Below are 18,701 nucleotides of genomic sequence, written 5' to 3' on the forward strand. Positions count from 1 at the left end.
TCTGGTCTTAATGCTAAGCTAAGGCAGCTCTGCGTAGCTTCAAATTTAAAGGACAGATATGAGAGTGGTATTGATCTCCTTAATCTAACTCTGCCTAAAAGCTGAATGTCAAACTGTTTAATAGGTGGACTTACAACCTATAGGTGGACTAACAACCTATAGGTGGACTAACAACCTATAGGTGGACTAACAACCTATAGGTGGACTAACAACCCCCAGGTTGACTTACAACCTATAGGTGGACTAACAACCCCCAGGTTGACTTACAACCTATAGGTGGACTAACAACCAATAGGTTGACTTACAACCTATAGGTGGACTAACAACCAATAGGTTGACTAACAACCCCCAGGTTGACTTACAACCTATAGGTGGACTAACAACCAATAGGTTGACTTACAACCTATAGGTGGACTAACAACCAATAGGTGGACTTACGACCACCAGGTGGACTAATGGCTCACAGGTGGACTAACAACCCACAGGATAGCTGTTTCTGGTCTTAATGCTAAGCTAAGGCAGCTCTGCGTAGCTTCAAATTTAAAGGACAGATATGAGAGTGGTATTGATCTCCTTAATCTAACTCTGCCTAAAAGCTGAATGTCAAACTGTTTAATAGGTGGACTTACAACCTATAGGTGGACTAACAACCTATAGGTGGACTAACAACCTATAGGTGGACTAACAACCTATAGGTGGACTAACAACCCCCAGGTTGACTTACAACCTATAGGTGGACTAACAACCAATAGGTTGACTTACAACCTATAGGTGGACTAACAACCAATAGGTTGACTTACAACCAATAGGTGGACTAACAACCCCCAGGTGGACTAACAACCTATAGGTGGACTAACAACCCACAGGTGGACTAACGACCTATAGGTGGAATAACGACATATTGGTGGACTAACAACCTATAGGTGGAATAATGACCTATAGGTGGTCTAACAACCCCCAGGTGGACTAACAAGCAATAGGCAGACTAATAACTCTCTGGTGGGCATACAACCCACAGGTGGAATAACAACCCACAGGTGGACTAACAACCTATAGGTGGACTAACAACCTATAGGTGGTCTAACAACCTATAGGTGGACTTACGACCACCAGGTGGACTAACGGCTCACAGGTGGACTAACAACCCACAGGATAGCTGTTTCTGGTCTTAATGCTAAGCTAAGGCAGCTCTGCGTAGCTTCAAATTTAAAGGACAGATATGATCTCCTTAATCTAACTCTGCCTAAAAGCTGAATGTCAAACTGTTTCTTTAACCAACAGCAACCTTTTAGTCGCCTCAACCACACCAACCCTTGACCACAGAGGAGGCAGATGACGCTCAGATGGGTTGTTTTGGACGACAATAAAAGAAGTGTTTAGGTTGGAGGACTTGTCACAGTGTCTCGATTACACGACACAAACACTCTCTCCGACACTGGTCCTAGTTACCGTCCGTTCTTGGTGACGATCATCTCGTTGGTGATGTGCTGAAACTTCCTCCACAACTCGCCGTCCTCCAGCGTCACCCTCAGCTCCCTCTCCGTCGGGTCCCCCTTCTCACGGCCGGCCTGTAGCTCGCTCTCCACCGCGCTCAGCAGCCGGGACATGCAGCGTTCAGCCGAGCCAGGACTGCACGCCGATGTCCCGCTGGTACGAACAGCGGCGGTGGTCCGGTCTGCTGAAGACGCAGAACCAGAATCCCCGTCCTCCTGTAGCCCCTCCACCTTCATCTGGACACACAAAGACACATTTACTGATGGATACCAACATTCAGACACTGAGGAACTAGTTGGTTAATGAAGGCGAGATATTTGAGCGTTCTAGAGTCTTCATATGATCAACATTGTTGTTGATCTGCCTTGTGGTCGACCGATACCGGTTTTTCGATGGCCGATGCTGATATATAGAGCAGGGTGGTTGATGACTGATATATAATGCCGATATCATAACAAAGAAAAGTAATGTGTAATCCCATTATTCCTACAGAGTACAATCTAATCTGCGTGTTATTTCAGCAGTAACATGCTGTTTCAGATGGAAGCTTTATTAATGAATGAAACTGAAACATACTTTGGGTTCTGCTGTAGATTTCAGAGCGTGGCTGGTGTTTAAGGGTGTACTCACACTAGGCGATCCGTTCCGTGCCCGACCACGTTTAACCCCCAATGTCCGTTTCATTTGACCACTGTGATCGCTCCCAGGCCCTTTTGAAGAGGTGGGCCTCGGCACGGTACAAGGCAACCAGGCCTAGAGTGAGTACGCCCGGGCCTAGAGTGAGTACGCCCGGGCCTAGAGTGAGTACGCCCGGGCCTAGAGTGAGTACGCCCGGGCCTAGAGTGAGTACGCCCTAAGAGAGAGTGGGGTACAGTCAGACATCGTTCAGCTGCATTCTTCTCTACAGTATATATATTTAACACTAGCAAGTAATGCTGTTAGATTAGAGCTGCTGTCATTTAGATGAGAGGTGTTAACATTTAGAGAAGACGATGGTGACATGTGGGGAGCACGGACACACAGCAGCTCACTGACGAGGCTGCCACCAGACAGTTTGTGTTGATCGGCCTTGTGAGTGCAGGTATCGGGCGACGCCAGATATCTCAAAATGACAGATATTGGTCCGATTAATCACTCGAGTAATTTGCAAGGGGATGTTTTTCCAGATTTAAAATTGGTCTAAAACAATGACGAACAAAGGGACACCCGACTGATTCCACTTAATATTGATGTCTTGATAAACTCTATTATTCCCCAAAATTTCAGCTCACTTTGAGTCTAAAACCAGGGTCGCCTGAATGCAACTGATTCCATAAAAGAAGGCTGAATTTTCACTTTGTGGAACTTTGGAACAAACGTCTTATTGATACACTCTGTCCTAACAGGGCGACTATAAACTACATGAAGCCTCGAATAGGTTGTTGCTTCAGTGTTAATTGTCGTAATCAAGAGGTGGAAGCTTGGCCAGGTAGCAAGACACACCGACGTCCTCGACTAAGACTGAATTCATTCAAGATGAGCTGTTTTTTCAAATTCAGTCAGACAATTGATTTCAGACAGCACTGCAAGTTTCAATATATATTCTCCCCAAAATTCAGCCTGACGTTTTTCCTTCTTTGCAAACTTTGGGATTTCCGTCATTTCCATCTCGTATCTGAGGGTTTGACCGAAGCTCGGCCACAGCGTGAGCCTGTAGATGTGGAGTCACGCTCGGTCTTAAGAGGTTTGGTTTAAAAGAAGGTGCTCAGATCTTGTTGTTTCACAGTCTGGATTTTAACAGTTAATGGAACCTTTAACTGTGCAAACAATCAAAATAAATGCTCATTCGGATTAAAGGTCCTGTTGACATGTAATTCAAAATAAACTAGATCAGTTACCAGAAGACAAATCTTCTTTAACACAGCTTTAAAATACCTTAAATCATTTTTTCAATTAATCTGAACATTCAAATGTATGAGGTTCAATTTCCTTCATTTGCAAGCTTTTCTTTTCTAGACCCTCTTGTCGATACACACAGACACTTATTCTGCTACTCTAAATAACTGCAGCTCTCTTCTACCAGATAATCTGCTGTTTGTATTTGAACACATTTGACTGAACATTAGAACAATAAATTTAATTTGTGACTGGATCTACAGGAGAAATACTCACTCCTTTATTAGCTGCTTTACAGTGTGGTGACAGAGCTGTTTTTACTTTATCTTTACTTTCCTAAGCAACATTTCAACACTAACAGAAATTCTTTTATTGGGACGAGTGTTGTGTTTTCTGTTTTATTTTCCAACAGACTTCGTGATGATTAAAATTCAAACTAAATGTAAATTTTATGTCTTTTTAAGGCAGTGTGATGATGCCATTTAAATACATGACCTGAGTCTTTTGTTTACGCTTCTCCTGTGAATGTGCGTCTACAGCAACATACAATACAGAGTCAAATTCCTAGTTTATGTATACATGGCTGACCATTAAAGCTGATTCTGATTTATAAATATATGAATATGAACGTGAGTGTGTGTGGAAGTCTGCAACACAGAAAACTAAAGTTCGGTTATTTTAAATTCACTTGCTAGCACAGCACAAGGTTTACGTCACTACAGTTGCAGAATATATTGAAACACATTTTAAATAATTTAAAGATTTTGTTTTAGTAAGTTTAAGAATTTTGGCAATATTATTGAATTATAAAACTAGTGAAAATTGGGCTTAAAATAGGGACGTACACAAGTTTAGACGTCACTTTACTTTAAATCTTTTTAGAATATTTATAACTATAGTTATTTTGGGACAAAACAACTAAAATCAGGACGCTTTAAAATTTCACTTCTTCTACTTTATGGGATGCATTTATAAATGTATTATACTGATAATCTGTTGTTGATTCTAATGAAATAATTACTTAATTGTGATTCTCCTGGAGGTGGGGGGGGGGGGATTTCATTTCTGTGGATGCATTCAAAGCAAACGTTGAATTTATGGTCAAAAACACGGAGAGAGGTAATCAAGTGATTATTTTAAATAAATAAATCCAACACGTTTAAATTAGCATGTACTATGGATACATTTATCTATAATTATTTTATTTATAGTAAATAATATATAATTAATATTATAGTAAATAATCATTAAAGCTCCTTCAGTGAATAATAAATAAAAGTGAAAAAGAGATAAAAGTTGACTTACCTGTGACGTCCAACACTGCTGAGAAGGTGAAATAATCCAAAGACTAAACGTGACTTGCTGAAATTTAGTGTTAATTACAATAACTGTTTAAATGAACAACAACAGCAATAATAATAATACTAGTGAATTAAGAGTTGTCAGATTTTTGGTTTGTCAGCTGCTCAGCCTCCAACTGAACCAGACACAGAGGATATCAGTCTGTCTATACCTCGCTCTACCACTCTCTCTCTCTCCATCACACACACTAGCTCGCTCTACCCCCCCTCTCTCTCTCCATCACACACACTAGCTCGCTCTACCACTCACTTGTAATTTCACTGCAGCTTCATTGGCCTGTAATTAAGTCAGTCCAAGTAAAGTAAGTATACAAAATGTACGACAGATAATTTAACATCTGCTAATTTAAACCGGTCGTCCTGCGGCTGATCAGAGGGAGGCGACGGTGCTTCAACCACAGCTTACAGGAAAGCACAGGTAGGTCAGTGGCTGATGGTGAGGGGCTGGTGGAGAGTCGGGCAGGTAAGCTCAGGTGGGGGGAAAGAGTCTGAGGCCCTCTGGTGGACAGGTGAAGAATAGCACTGAAGGGAGCTGGGAGAGACGGCGCCAAATTAAGATGTTGTTTTCTTCCCTCCGTCTACAGAACGACAGCATTTCTCTCAACTGAAAACTAAATCAACACATTTTAAAAACACAACCTTCTTGTTTTAGTGAGGAGAACATTTCGGAGTAAAAAAAGAAAAACTGAGTCACGAAAGAGGATAAATCTGAAAACATCCTCTAAAACGTCTCCAGAGACAAAACAAAGAGACCTTTTGCCTCCAGTTAAAGTGCTGACGCATCTGAAAACCTCCCGCGAGACTTTAGTTGACTTTCAAAAGCCTCGCAATTTCATGTGAAGCAGGATGCCTGAGGTTGTCTTCGCATTTTTGTACAGTCAAGAAGAACAGAGCTTTTAATGAACGGCCTCCGGAGCGGATTAACCAAAGAAGTCAGGACTCACAATTCAGCGGGAACAAGAAAAAAAACATCTCAAATACAAGACGTAAAGAGTTTTTACAGAGTGGATGAATCTGAACCAAAGCACTGACGAAAAACCTGAAAACACCAAACGTGCGTTTTAGTGTGAACGTGGAAATTGGGCATTTTTGAAGCATTTAAAAACGTTGCAGACTGAACTGTGAAAAAGCATGTTTTAGTGCATATTTGGTTTGTAAGTTTCCTCGAGTCCAGAAAAATGAAAACTGTGGATGAACAAACAAATACAACAAAAACAACCTCATGTTTTTGAGTGAACATGGAAAAAGCTGCGGGCAGAGCTGAAAACACGAGCCTCAGGTTTCAGCTGGACGAGGTAAACTGAGCTTTAGGGAAACCGTGACGTCAGCCTGTGTGGACAGTATGTGACGGTAAAAAGCACAGAAGAAGAGACTGTTCGGGTGTTTCAGTGCAGATTGAGTCGACCTGCAGGATGTTTTCACGCCTAAACAAACAAAACAAACAGCATATCTTGGACGCAGACAGATTAATTTGACTATCAGTCATTTCTGGATCAAACACTGAAAGAAATGAGGCTCCTGGCGTTTTAAATGTCACATGACCGCTGAAGAAAAACACCATAAGCCGTTCAGATCAGCATGTAATGGAGAATAGGTCAAATCCAGATGAGAACACCGGAGGCACAGAGAGCGCCCGCCGGCCGGCGGTCGCCACCCGATATCTGGCCTGAGGCCGCTGCTTTTAAAAAGGTGTGTGTGTGTTTTAATCAGCGGGCAGTGACGGGTGGAGATTACAGGCTTTAGAGACTTAGCAGGCGTAAAGAAAGGTGGCAGGTAAACCCGGTAACACACATGTGGAAGGACAACACAGATATTTAAGAAATGCCCAGATCTTAACTCTGATCTGAATCCATCTTGGGTTTTTCGTGTAAATCAGAGCTGGACCTTTTCGAGTCCAGGAGACAGAAGCCCAGTCGCGCTGCTCCTAAAGGAAGTTCTGGCTTAATGACTTGAAATACACGGCTTCTTAAATCCAGACACGAATATTTATTAAAAGACTTCTAACAAATGAAATGAGGAAATGTGCAGACAGACACATGAAGCTCAGGCACGTTTCTGCTGGAATCATTTGGAGTCACGTTAAAGGCACATCGGGGGGCTTTTGTTTCCACGTGTATCCGGCGGGATTTCCTCCATGTCAGCAGCAGGCTGAGAGCGCGTTACAACGTTAACTTCCCAGTGTGAGACGCGTGGGCATTTTGTAAACCATGTCCCTCTGTGGCTGCAGTACGGAGGTGTTACGGTGTCCCTGGGTATATAGAAGTGATGGAGGTTTGACTTTAAGTAACATTAAAACCACAGGCTGCTGGACCAATCGTCTTTGTTCGTTTTGGTCTGCAAAGACGACCATTTATAACCTGCGAAATGTCAGGAATGTAAGAAAAAATATAGATAAACACGGAGAATCTTTTTTTTTTTTTTATCCTCCACGTATCTGAAACTAACCTCAGATCTTTTGAATCAAATGATACTTTTCTGTTTGAAGTGAATGAAATTAGAGAGGATTTCTTCATATCTTGTGACGCCACTGTAATCTTTTGTTTTATTCCTTTACACCCCTGCTGAATGTGTCCGTCTCTAACTTCCCCTGATGCCGTCTACGCCTCCTGTAGAGCACTCTGAACTATCAACCCTCTTTACCTCCGTTTATTCAGTGCTTGAACCGGTGCCAGTAGGTACTCACCCCAACCCGAAGGAGAAACTAGTATAAATAACATTTAATACTAAGTATGTATTATCTCGTACTAACATAGCTTCCCACTAGAGGCTACAACGTTAATCCAGTTGGACAAAACAGTCGTTTAATTTTTGTGGGTTGTTTTCATTCATTAAATTATTGATTAAGCTGCTGGTCAGTCTCTGATTGGTTTGGAGTGGAGCTGCACAATAAAACAATAACAATGATTACCGCAATTTAATTTGTTTTCAATAACAATGTAATTAAATAAAAATGTTGCGTTGTGTTTTTAATTTGTATTTTATGTTATTGCTAAAACTGTATGTATTTCTAATGTACTGTATTTATTTCAGCCCCATTTCCTTTTCCCTAAGTGGTTACCCCACTTGTCAGGCCGCCATTGTAAATAAGAATTTGTTCTTAATGGCTTGCCTGTAAAAAATAAAGAATAAAAAAAATAAAAGTTCAATAAAGTTTTGATTTTATTCACTTGAATCACGAATTAGGACTTCATTTTTATTAAAATGTTTATTTTGTTGAGGAAAAAGGACTGAAAAAAGCTTTTACTTTTTTACTCATGTATATTTCAATTCTGATAAAATAAAAGATTTTATCAGAATAGTTTTGAATGTTCTGCCTCAGATTTGTGAAGTGATCCACTGACCATAAAGCTTAAACCCCAATTACCCATCTGGTTTCTTCAACATTCACTCAGGAGCAAATATCTGCCTTTAAACGCCGTCACCCAGAAGACTTTGAGCTTTAAACACTTAACTTCTGCACCAATTTATGTAGGAGATGTCTTTATTTATATGAAGGGAAACAGAATTTAGGTGGCGGGAGACAATTCAAAATAGAAAAACAGAATCTAATTCAGTAATCAGCTTTTGGACCGTTTGTTTCTTCTGTATTTCAGTCGCTTTGCAGGTTTTCTTATCGTTTCATTCGTTATTCCACATTGCTGACGTCCTGTTCCCAGCGTCCCCAGCGTGAAGGACGCCTATCTGTCAATACTTTTAAATGTCCCGCCCCATCCAGGCTGTGATTGGTGACACTGACTGATTCAGCATGAGGCTGCCTGAGAGGCGCCGAGCTTCTCTTCTGCCTCATCAACAGAACAAAGGCTGACAGGAGACTGCAGCCCGTCTTTCTCTACATGAAGCTTTTACAATCATTGTTTCTTCATTTGGTTAAAAACAAACTAAAGCTACTTTAAAGCACCGCTGTGTATTTGCTTCCCTTAAAGGAGCCCGCCACAGATTTAGCATCACGCTGCTGGACTCGATGTAGCAGAACCAGAGATCCCGGGTGACTTCCTGTCCTCTAAACGGGACGCTCCCTCCAGCGCTGAATTCCTTTGATTACAGTGTCAATATTGTTACTTTAGTTAATCTCCGTACATGTTAAGGCTTTAGCTTTAAAGGTGCTGCGCAGCTCGGGCACCTGCATCAACTGGACAATAGACCTAGTTGTTCACGCTTAAGATTTGTTCCTTATGCGACTGATTGATTTCGAGTCTTTTTTTATCATTTATTTTAATTTTTGTTTGATGTATTTGGAGGACAGATCGCCACGGCAGCCGATTACAGATCTGCGACTGTGTCAGGGCGTCCAGAGCGACCGTGTTTCAAGTGTTCAGTCAAGCACGTGTATATTCCGTGAATATAAACGATATGGAGGCACAGTTGGTGCTCGTTTCCACAGGTAGTTTGTAGTATGACACGAGCAGAATATTCCTGCAGTTATACTGCGTTTTCCCCTGACGTATTGCTGGTATTAGTGTAGTAGTAGTTATTTAGAAGGTCTGCCTCGTATGGAGGTGCTTTAAGTTGACAGCGTGTTTGTTGCGACTTGATAACAGCCGCCGGTGTGACACCAGATCACGTGACGTTCGCAGCTTCCTGCGCTGTGCTTTGAAATGTGCCCGTAACCGTATTTTAAGGTTAAAAGTTATAATTAAAGAAATGTTGCTTATGAAATGTAGCTGCATTAAAATATCACAAATATAAATATCAGATCCGTGCAGGAAGGCCTCGGCCCCGTCCGGGTATCAGTCCAGGTGGAACAGACAGGAAGTCCTGCTAACAGCTAAAAGCAGCTACGACAACACAAACTGTACATGTAGAGTTAACTGGTCGTCATGGAAACCAGTAAGTGGTTTTGAAGACACTCGAGTTTCACAGGTTTCGTGGTTTGAAGTGTTTAAGGCATCGGTCAGTTCCCCCAGGAGCGGCTGCTCGCTGCTGACTGGACACACGCCTCACAGTGTCCTGCGTCCTGATTGGTCAGACAGGCTGTCACTCCAGAGGGCCGCCACGTCTAGACGCACATCGAAAAGAGTTTGATGACGGCGTCCCTGAAAGACAGAGAGGAAATGTCTCTGAAAGGTGCAGTGTGTGATATTCCTGCAGTATGAGATCCACAGCTGTGTTTTCAGTGGTGTATAAAGACCTCACATAACCATTTATATTAGAGCGAGACATTTCTATCGCGGGGCCTCTGACATGGACGTCGCCATGTTGCGGGGGAAAATTGACACAGCATTGATTAAATTACTGAATTATCTTATCAGCTCTGCTGTCTGACATTTAGTTTAGAGAATTAGAAGCGTTGTCAGGCCAACAACAGGACGGCAGCTCACCGGGCCGTCTTGTTTAATACTGAAAGGGGAGACGTCTCCAACCTCTCCAGGCTCTGAATAGACGCTTTGCTCCTTCTTCAGCCCCGCTCTGTACCGCCACTTTCATTTGCCAGCATCCAATCACAAGTGACGAGTACTAGCCAACCACGGCGCAGTAGGGCGGGACTTGGCGAAACTCAGGCAGGAAAAGAAACGCGATTCAAACGGAGCGAATTAGACGAGAAGAAAGCGTCGTGAGTGACAGGAGGCGGGGCTGTGCAGGCGCTGCAGCGGCGTGTATCGGCTCGCTGTCGGGAAGAAAAGAAGCGTATTTTCAGCTCGGGTTCAGCCGTACGTGTTGCCAAGCTGGAGCGAGAGTTTCAGAGCGGTGAGTTATTAATCTGTATCCATAAAGTTTTAACTGAGCTCTGTCTCTACATCACAGGAACAACTTTATGTCCACTGACTGCCTGGAGGGTAGCTAGTGTTTGGAAGGGAGAGGAGAGCTGTGTGCTGCAGCTCGCTGTTTCTGAGGGCGTGTCGGAGTAGCCGCTGTGACGTCACAGGGATGAAAGGGAAGCGGCTGGACTACAAACCAGCTGTTTGCAGTTCAGAGCAGAGTTTTCTGGGATGGGAACTCCCTTTGGGCTTTTTCACTTTGCAAACCTCGATAAAGGAGAGAGGAAAAGGCAAAAAGCAGAACACCACCTCTTTAATGTTTGTTTTTTTACATTTTAAGCTTTTTGTTGCTGCAATTCATAGCTTTCAGTCACGTGACATGCGCGGTGACCTGGAGGGTAGAAACAACAGACCAACACCGCGGATCCCCTGTACAGGCGCCACAAAAGCAGTCACATTTTATTTGGACCACCTCTCAACTTAAGAAAAAGAAAGATATGAACACAAACTGCAAGTGTCGGGAGTTTCCGGTCCATATAACGCTACAGCATCCGCTTAAAAACCGCCGGGACTCCGCCGCCGCTCCACTGCGGTAATGTTTACTGTTACCTTACACAGCCCAGGCTCGTCTCCTCGATTAATAAAGCCGAAAGCACAACAACCATCAACCATCCAGCATTTTAGCAACGCAGAAAGTAACAAACTCAAAGTAACAGCGTGTCACCTGCTTCCTGCTCCGTTTTCCTTGGATTGAGATGTCACGTGAAATCTATGAATACTACTTATTTAACTGAGTTTAAGTCTTTGACTATTTTTCTCTCATACGATACGTTTGTGTACCGTGTTGCTTCTTTACATCTATAACATCTGTACAGACAGACAGACGAGTGTGTGTGTGTGTGTTACCTGGCAAAGGGGATGTATGAAAGGCCGTACCTGTGATGAACAACAGCAGCAATCAGACAGAGTACAAGTATCAGATAAGTATATACAGTATATATATATGTGTGTGTGTGTGTGTTTTATACCAGGTGAATGCCAGAAACTGGAGGATACAGAACAGCAGAGCGAGGCCGTTATTCTTCCACTGCGGAGAGACAGATTCATCGTTAATAATTAATCCAGAACCCGACAAAGTGACGTCCAGAATAAAACTAATAAAAGCTGTTTGTGTTTCTCACCCAGAAAGCAGCACACAGCGTCAACACCAGGCAAACCTGCAGAGACACACATGAAAATAATAAATAAACGAGTTAAACTCCTCAGATCGGCGTCACTAAGCTGAAACGGTCTGTTCTTAGAGGTCCATGCAGGACTGTTAGTAACTGTTAGTACTTAAACTGAAGTATAAAGATGTGAATACGTCTTCCTCCGCTGAAAACATGTGAGTGTGTTCTCACCAGCATGATGATGGTGGCAAACGCTCTCTCTTTGGCGCACATGGTCTTCAGCTGCCTTAGCGGACCGATCAGGAACATGGTGCTGAAATTAAGAAGAGGTAAATCTGACGAGGTGAAATGTTCCCGTCAGATATTCAAATCTGCCCTTTCAGCTTTGCATGCTGGGATTTCAAACCCGTCTGTCTGGGAGGACGGATCCAGAAGCAGCCTGTGATACCGACCTCCACCACCGGAGGACGATGTTTCCTTTTTAAAGCATTCTGCTCTGACTCCAGACTTTAAAAGAGTTTCCTGTCAGAGTCACATCTCTTGTTTTAACCAACAACACAGACGAAGCGGACTGAGATGTTGACATGAATAAGATACAAGTAGAGAATCATTTTAAATAAAGAGATTCAGCAGGTGATTTCTTGGTGTGGGAGCTTTTTATACATTTGTTAAAACACATTTTTTAGTTTATTCCACAACGGATTCAGAGAAAAGCCATTTTTTGTAGACTATTAAGTCATGATGATGATTTTGTTAACTACAAATTCAACGTGCTTGTTTTTCTCGATTCCTCCTGGATGGATTTGACAGAAGAATCGTTCACGTTACGGAGCTCATCATTCAACCATTTCCAGACGTTTTGGGTCACAGGCATGAAATTAAATGAAATGCTGTTTCTACATTTTCGTGTGTCTGCTGTGGTGAAACCACAACGCCGCGTCGCTTTACACGTTGCTGCCGCAAGGCATTGTGGGACGGCAATGAGGGTCCAGTGTCCCCTTCGCTTAAGGAGGTACGAAAGGAAGCACTGAAGCGCCGTTCCTCAGCGTTTAGAGGATTCGGCCGGCTCTTCTCACGGCTGCCACTCCGTTCACTGTAGAGTTCACTGCCCTTTAACTGACAGGTCCTCAGGAATTATGGGTAATGTAGTTCCCCAGTTAATACCAGGGTAAAGAGTGCAGGCGGTGTATTATTAACAGGATTAAATTAAATAATGACCCCGTTTGACCTGGTTCACCTTAATCTAGCTTTAGACCTCATTAGACCGGGTCAGACCAGTTTGGTTCTGGTTGGGTCGTGGTTGGTACCTGCCAAGAGCGCAGATGTTTCCCAAACTGTAGAGGACAGCGAACACAGCGAGACCCAAACCCGGGATCCACAGCATACAGGTGCCCTGAATCCAGAGAGACAGACGGGCTGTTATCATGAACGGACACAGGTTTTTACTGTAAAAAAACACAACAACAAACAGACAGTGAACGCACCACTGACTCACCAGGACGGAGCAGAGAACGCCCAAAACGAAGCAGATCAAGAAGCCCTTCATCCTCGTCCCCCAGGCCAGCGTCGACGCCTGATTGGCTCTCTGCGGAGGCGTCACCAACATCATGTTTATGGTCACAACACTGCGGGTTTGTCACGCTCTCGCAACACAAACCACTAAATCAAATATATGTCCTTTCTACACCACAAAAACAACCTAGTCTGTCTCAATCTCTAAATAAATAAATAATACAGATATTTAAATGTGAATGGCTCCTTCAGGCTAAAGGAAATGTTGACACTGTGGTTCACTGAGCCAAATAAAACATTTTCACTACATGTTACTACCCCAATACTGCAGTTTTTAAGACTGGATCCACATCGACTCTACCTGTGCTCATTTTCACTATTACTACTTTATTCACTACTGCTGCTGTCATGTCAGTCCTGTTAGTACTCCTTCATATTTAGATTTGTATTTTTCTTTCTATTGTTTTTTTCTATTCCTTAATATCTTGACATGCAAAGTGAGCAATTAGAAACAAAACATCACTAATCTGATTGTGTTTAATACATTTAAACACTCTTTACGAAGGCACGTTTGGATTTGCTGCTTATACTTTTATTTATTTCAATTTATTTATTTAACAAACCAAACGATCAGTCTTTTTAATGGAGGAGAGAAGCAGCACATTGATCCATAATGAAAAATGGAAAATGAGAGAATAAATACTACTTTCAGTACTTTTAATAGTACTTTTTCCTGATGATGTTTACAAACGTTTACTTCCGTGACAACGCCAGTGCAGTACTTTAGTAGTACTTTACAGTGCGGTATTAGTACTTTTACTTGCGGGAAGGACGTGAACACTTCCTCCATCACCTCACACTACATTAAAACAAGTATTTGATGAAGTTTGAGTCACCAGTTGAAGTTTTAAAGCTGATTAGCTTAATAAATAAAGAGCAGCTAACAAGCTACCACCAGCAGAGATGCTAGCTGCCGTTAACGTCACCTCCAGTATCCCGGGCCCGTCTCGGCTTCCTTCATCCTGAACGCCCAGCACGTTCTTTAATTTATCCATAAACTCCTCTTTCCCTGTTTAGCTCCGGACTAAACCCCGCTGAGTCTCCAGAAGCTGCTTCCAGGTGTGTCTGCTCTCAGGTGCGGCGGCCGGCTCGCTCTTCAACAGGTGCAGCGCTTCCGCCTGCAGTCCCGCCTCTGGCCACAACGCGAGCAGAGGGGGCGCTGTTTCCTCCTAAATTAACTTTTTACTGCAGAGCACTTGATGTTTGTTGTGATGACTTTTTCTATTTTTCTATAAAATGTCATTGTTACTTAACACATAAATGAATGAAGTATGAATCTCCTGTGAGGTCACATGTTTATCTCCAGGTTTGAGAACATGTCTGTCTATGAATGCATTTGTTTACTTTAATTATACAGAAATCTAAATCCGTCTAGTAAAGATCTCTCTGGGATGATTGCTGCCACAAAGAGTTTTAAACTGAAGCTGGATTATAGTAGTAGGCATGTTTTATAATACTGGGGGATTGGTGCAAGATGTCTTCTCAGTGTGTAACACCTTTTGCCTGATGAAGGTCTTGCACCAAAACATTGCCAGCTTATAAATATATTTATTGCGAGTTAAACAGTGTAAAGGTGAAACTTTTGTCCTCCACATTAACACCAGGGAGGAAAACTGCATTTTATTCAAGAACCAAAATACTGTCATGATTTTAAAGAAATGTGTCCCACAATATCTTCTTTTTATGCGACTGAGATGATTACAAAACACTTTTTACTATTTTTTACATCTATCTAAATCTTTAAGCATTCAGAGTAGGGCTGGGCGATGTGGCCAAAAATGTTATCAAAATTAAAAATTTCATGTAATTCGATATGGATATTTATCAGGATAAATGTCAAATCATTGTTTATTTCAAGTTTAAAAGCAGATTTTTGAGTTAAAGTTGAAGAAACTAGATTTTAAACTTAGAACCAACAGTTGATGCCAAACAATGAAACGTTTCACAAATATACACGAGTAAAATTACATTAAATCTTTTTTCAGTCCCTTTTCCTCAACAAAATAAATATTTTATTTAAAATTGAAGAGCTAATTTATTTGTGATTGAAATGAATTAAATCAAACATTTATTGACCATTTGTTATGATGTTTTTCAGGAATATTACATCGTCATTATTATCATAATTGTTTTATCACCCTGACCTGATCCTGAGCTCCATCAGTCAACTGTTTAATAAATCTTTTGTTCCATTTTCTACTCTTCTATATTATCTTTATATATTTATATTTATATGGGTTTATGTTTATTGTTGTTGCGCACCTAGTCGCCAAAACAAATTTTTTTGTATGTGTAAAAAGGACTCGGCAATAATTCTGATTCTGAAGTCGCAGCGGACGTGTTTGATAAAAAAAAAACTAACAAACAAAAACAAAATTTGAATTTTAGGCCGCAACAACCACAAAAAAATGGCCCTGTGAAATCCAGGAGGGACCGACTGGACTCGTGCTGTGAATGCAGTTTTCTCAAGAATCTGAATCCTTTTTCCTCCACTGGTTCAATCAAACTTTATTCAGACATCTCAACAACACTGCTTAAACTGTAAAAACAAAGTCAGTAAATTATTTGCTAACCACTTCTAGCTGCACACACACAGGTGAGGTTACTGTGGCTGTACGTTAGTGTGTTTTCACATTCAGAGAAAACAGATCAGGCTGTTTGTGTTGTTTAAATAAACTGTCTCTTTTATTCAGAGCATTGACTCTACTAACACTATGGAGACGTTGTAGTGACGGCGTCAAGTTTCAGTGTATTTTGATGATGTCACTGTTCGCTACGATGTCCTGCTGTTGGCATTTCAGGGATTTTGATGAGGTCACAGTGCGCTGCTGGAAGCTCTGGTGAAGTCGTATCCACAGCTGGAAGTTTTGCAGGGATCATGTTGGTGTCCAACGCAGTCTCGCTCGTCACAAATGGACGTTTGGTCAAGACCCCATTTTAACGCCCTGGCTACCCTTTTAGCGTAGTTTTTTCCACCGTTTAGGGCTCCGCGGTTAAGTTAGCAACAATACATACGCAACGTCAGAGACGCTTTATCGAGGAGACACGCCACTCAATCACAGCCTCAATACCACTCCATGGGGAAAGGCCCTAACGCCAAAGATGGCGGTTATCCCGCCCCTCCCGCTAGAAAGCCAATCGTCTGCTTTTTACAGCCAAAGCGGGAAAATATTTCAGCCAATCGTGTGGTTCCATCTGTTTTACTTCTCCTGCGCATGCGTGGTAGAAGTAAAACCAGTCGGGAAAAACTCTTTTTAAACCTTATTTTGGGGCAAAGTCTTCAAACTTTCAGATTTGACTGCTGGTTCTGTTTTTATGTCCCGGTGAAAGTGCAGCTCTGCCCATTCATTCAGACAGGAGCCTGGTCTTGTTAGTCCGAAATAGCTGCCCGGAGGTGCTGCCAAGTTGGCGGCCGAGTGGCAGGACTTGCCTATAAGGACTTTGGCAACGTCCAGTTAGACTTTCAAAATAAACGTAGGTGTTAATTTCGTGAAATATCGTAATTCGGTTAAGTTTAGGCAGCAAAACTACTTTGTTAGGTTCAGAAAAGATTGTGGTTTGGCTTAAAAATAACAACATACGTCAGTTAACTTACGAATGTTAAGTAACCTCAAAAAAACATTCAACGCTGACTTTTTGTGTCACACGGGAATGAACACCAGTCTCCGGGGTAAAAGTCCGGTTTCTGGGCCACAGTCCACCCCAACCAGCTCCTTACTCTGACTGTCCTGTTAAATATCCTACACCTACCTTTAGCTTTTTAAAGTGACGCTACAGGGCTTCCCGCAGTGCGTTGTGACGCTGAGGGGCTTCCCAACGCAACAGTCTTGACCGCGCGTCCATATGTGACGACCTGGGGTGAGGACGGGTTCAGTCCAACGCTTTAGATTTGAGAAGACTTCGATGATGTCGCAGTAAACTGCCGCAGGTTTTAAGGAAGTTTGATGATGTCGCTCTCCCTTCCTGGTGGTTTCAGGGGACTTTGACCCTGGTGGAGGTCCAGTAGACGGGCTGAGGTACGGACACCTGAACGTGACACGTGGGACAGGACTGTTTCCTCCACAGCCACTCCTCTATACACTGCAGGGAGACGGAAACAAGGTCCGTTACCTTTTTTAGGTGAATATTGAATTTACAAAACAAACGGAGACATTGTGATGTTAGAACACTGTGATATGAATAAAAGCAAACTGTGAATAAAGCTTGTTTTTGGTTTTATTTCGACCCTGTCAGTGTCTGCATTGGCGTATTGGTACCATCTACTGTTCCAATGCATCCACCTCATCGAAAGGTACAAACAGTATAAACAAAGACCGAAGATAAACCTGCACAGCATGTGTGCACAGATTACACAACTTCAAGAGAGTAACATAAAAGACTTTGTAACTGGGAAGGAAGCAGCGAAGAGCTACTGGTGTTACTGGTGATGCTACTCACGTTTACTTCCCAAAGCTACCTGAAAACATGCAGCACAAGTATCACAAGAAAGGTACTTGTGATACTTGTGCTGACGTTACATTAAAATAGCAGTAAATGCTTTTCACCACAGCCTCCTCGTGCGTCAGGAGCACCTGCTTTGTTTTTATTCACGGTGTGTGTTACCTCTTTGTGGAAGGTGTGCGTGCACTGCAGCTCTCTGGTGCCACCGGTTCCTTGATTCAAGTCGTTGTGACAGATCAGACACATACTGAAAGCATCGCTCTGCAACACAGACACGTCACAGTCACAAAAGTTATTTACTGCGGCCTTCTGATGTTGTTTATCACTTTTGATTAGTTGTTATGTCTAAACTGAGCCCAGTGTCTCTTAAAGGAAGGTCAGCAGTTTGGGAAATAAGCTTTGTTACTGAGTTAGATGAAAAGATCAATACCACTCATCAGCCAGGTATCTTATCTTGGCTGTTTCCACTCTCTTCTTTGTCGGTCTTTATGCTAAGCTAACTAACTGCCAGACAAGTATAGACAAGAAGTCACCAAAATTTCCTTTTAAACTTTACACAACTCTAAAACTGTTCAAATCAGTCTTTTTACCCACCAATGATACGACGTTGCGTCTCCTGAACTGGCCCCGCCTCTCGTGCACAGTGACCTCGGGGATTGTGGGTGCAAGAGAGAGTCTTCGCTCGGGGGCGGGGACGGGGACGGGGGTTGGGGCAACGACCTCCTGCGTCGTTGGCAGGAGGCGTCGGGAGGAGGTGCGGTGCAGCAGAACCCTCGCCGTCACCGGAGCCTGGGTGGACGAGTGGAGACGAGACAGCTGCATGGCCGACAGAGTAGCCTGGACACAAAGAGAGAGAGACGGTTAACTGGTTCCACTGGTCACCACCTCCTTTTTCAAGTCCTGTAGAGAGATCTCCAGTGGTGTCAGTAAACTATAAATAAAATTAAACATTTCAGCTGTTTGTAACATTCTCGATTATATTTTTGTCTGTATCCTTCCTCTAAGTTCTGATGTTTGCTTGTAACTAATCAGCCCACTGATCCCATCAACACTGGCAAAAATAAACAAGAGTCTAAAAGCCTCTTTAGCGGCCT

At 42.6% G+C, this 18,701-nt stretch overlaps 2 protein-coding genes and 1 long non-coding RNA gene across 8 annotated transcripts in view; all 3 read right to left on the reverse strand.

The window, feature by feature from the left end:
* LOC123971916 (T-box transcription factor TBX19-like) overlaps window positions 1–8,043 on the reverse strand; it is a 23,705-nt gene extending 15,662 nt beyond the window's left edge. For 4 of the 6 annotated variants that reach the window (XM_046051022.1, XM_046051013.1, XM_046050989.1 and 1 more), the window contains exons 1-2: window positions 4,675–8,043; window positions 1,450–1,730 (exon numbers count right to left, since the gene is read on the reverse strand). In XM_046051022.1, the coding sequence (XP_045906978.1) occupies window positions 1,450–1,730 (281 nt within the window). In that variant the 5' untranslated portion in view covers window positions 4,675–8,043. Of the gene's footprint in view, window positions 1–1,449; window positions 4,126–4,674 lie in introns of those variants that run through there. The other 2 variants (XM_046051007.1, XM_046050998.1) reach the window with 2 other exon arrangements.
* Window positions 8,044–8,193: 150 nt separating this feature from the next.
* LOC123972282 (vesicle transport protein SFT2B-like) lies at window positions 8,194–14,290 on the reverse strand. Its single transcript, XM_046051663.1, has 8 exons — window positions 14,094–14,290; window positions 13,091–13,180; window positions 12,903–12,988; window positions 11,827–11,908; window positions 11,608–11,643; window positions 11,455–11,513; window positions 11,333–11,362; window positions 8,194–9,763 (listed from the first exon to the last, which is right to left on the reverse strand). The coding sequence occupies exons 1-8, from the start codon at window positions 14,160–14,162 to the stop codon at window positions 9,727–9,729; spliced, it is 489 nt and encodes a 162-aa protein (XP_045907619.1). The 5' UTR covers window positions 14,163–14,290; the 3' UTR covers window positions 8,194–9,726.
* A 2,065-nt stretch (window positions 14,291–16,355) lies between these two features.
* On the reverse strand, window positions 16,356–18,250 carry LOC123972534. Its single transcript, XR_006825431.1, has 3 exons — window positions 18,202–18,250; window positions 17,770–17,868; window positions 16,356–17,247 (listed from the first exon to the last, which is right to left on the reverse strand). It is a non-coding gene; the product is annotated as an uncharacterized LOC123972534 (long non-coding RNA).
* Window positions 18,251–18,701: the final 451 nt, after the last annotated feature.

This window comes from Micropterus dolomieu, linkage group LG01 (genome assembly GCF_021292245.1).
Source record: "Micropterus dolomieu isolate WLL.071019.BEF.003 ecotype Adirondacks linkage group LG01, ASM2129224v1, whole genome shotgun sequence".
Lineage (NCBI taxonomy): Eukaryota > Metazoa > Chordata > Actinopteri > Centrarchiformes > Centrarchidae > Micropterus > Micropterus dolomieu.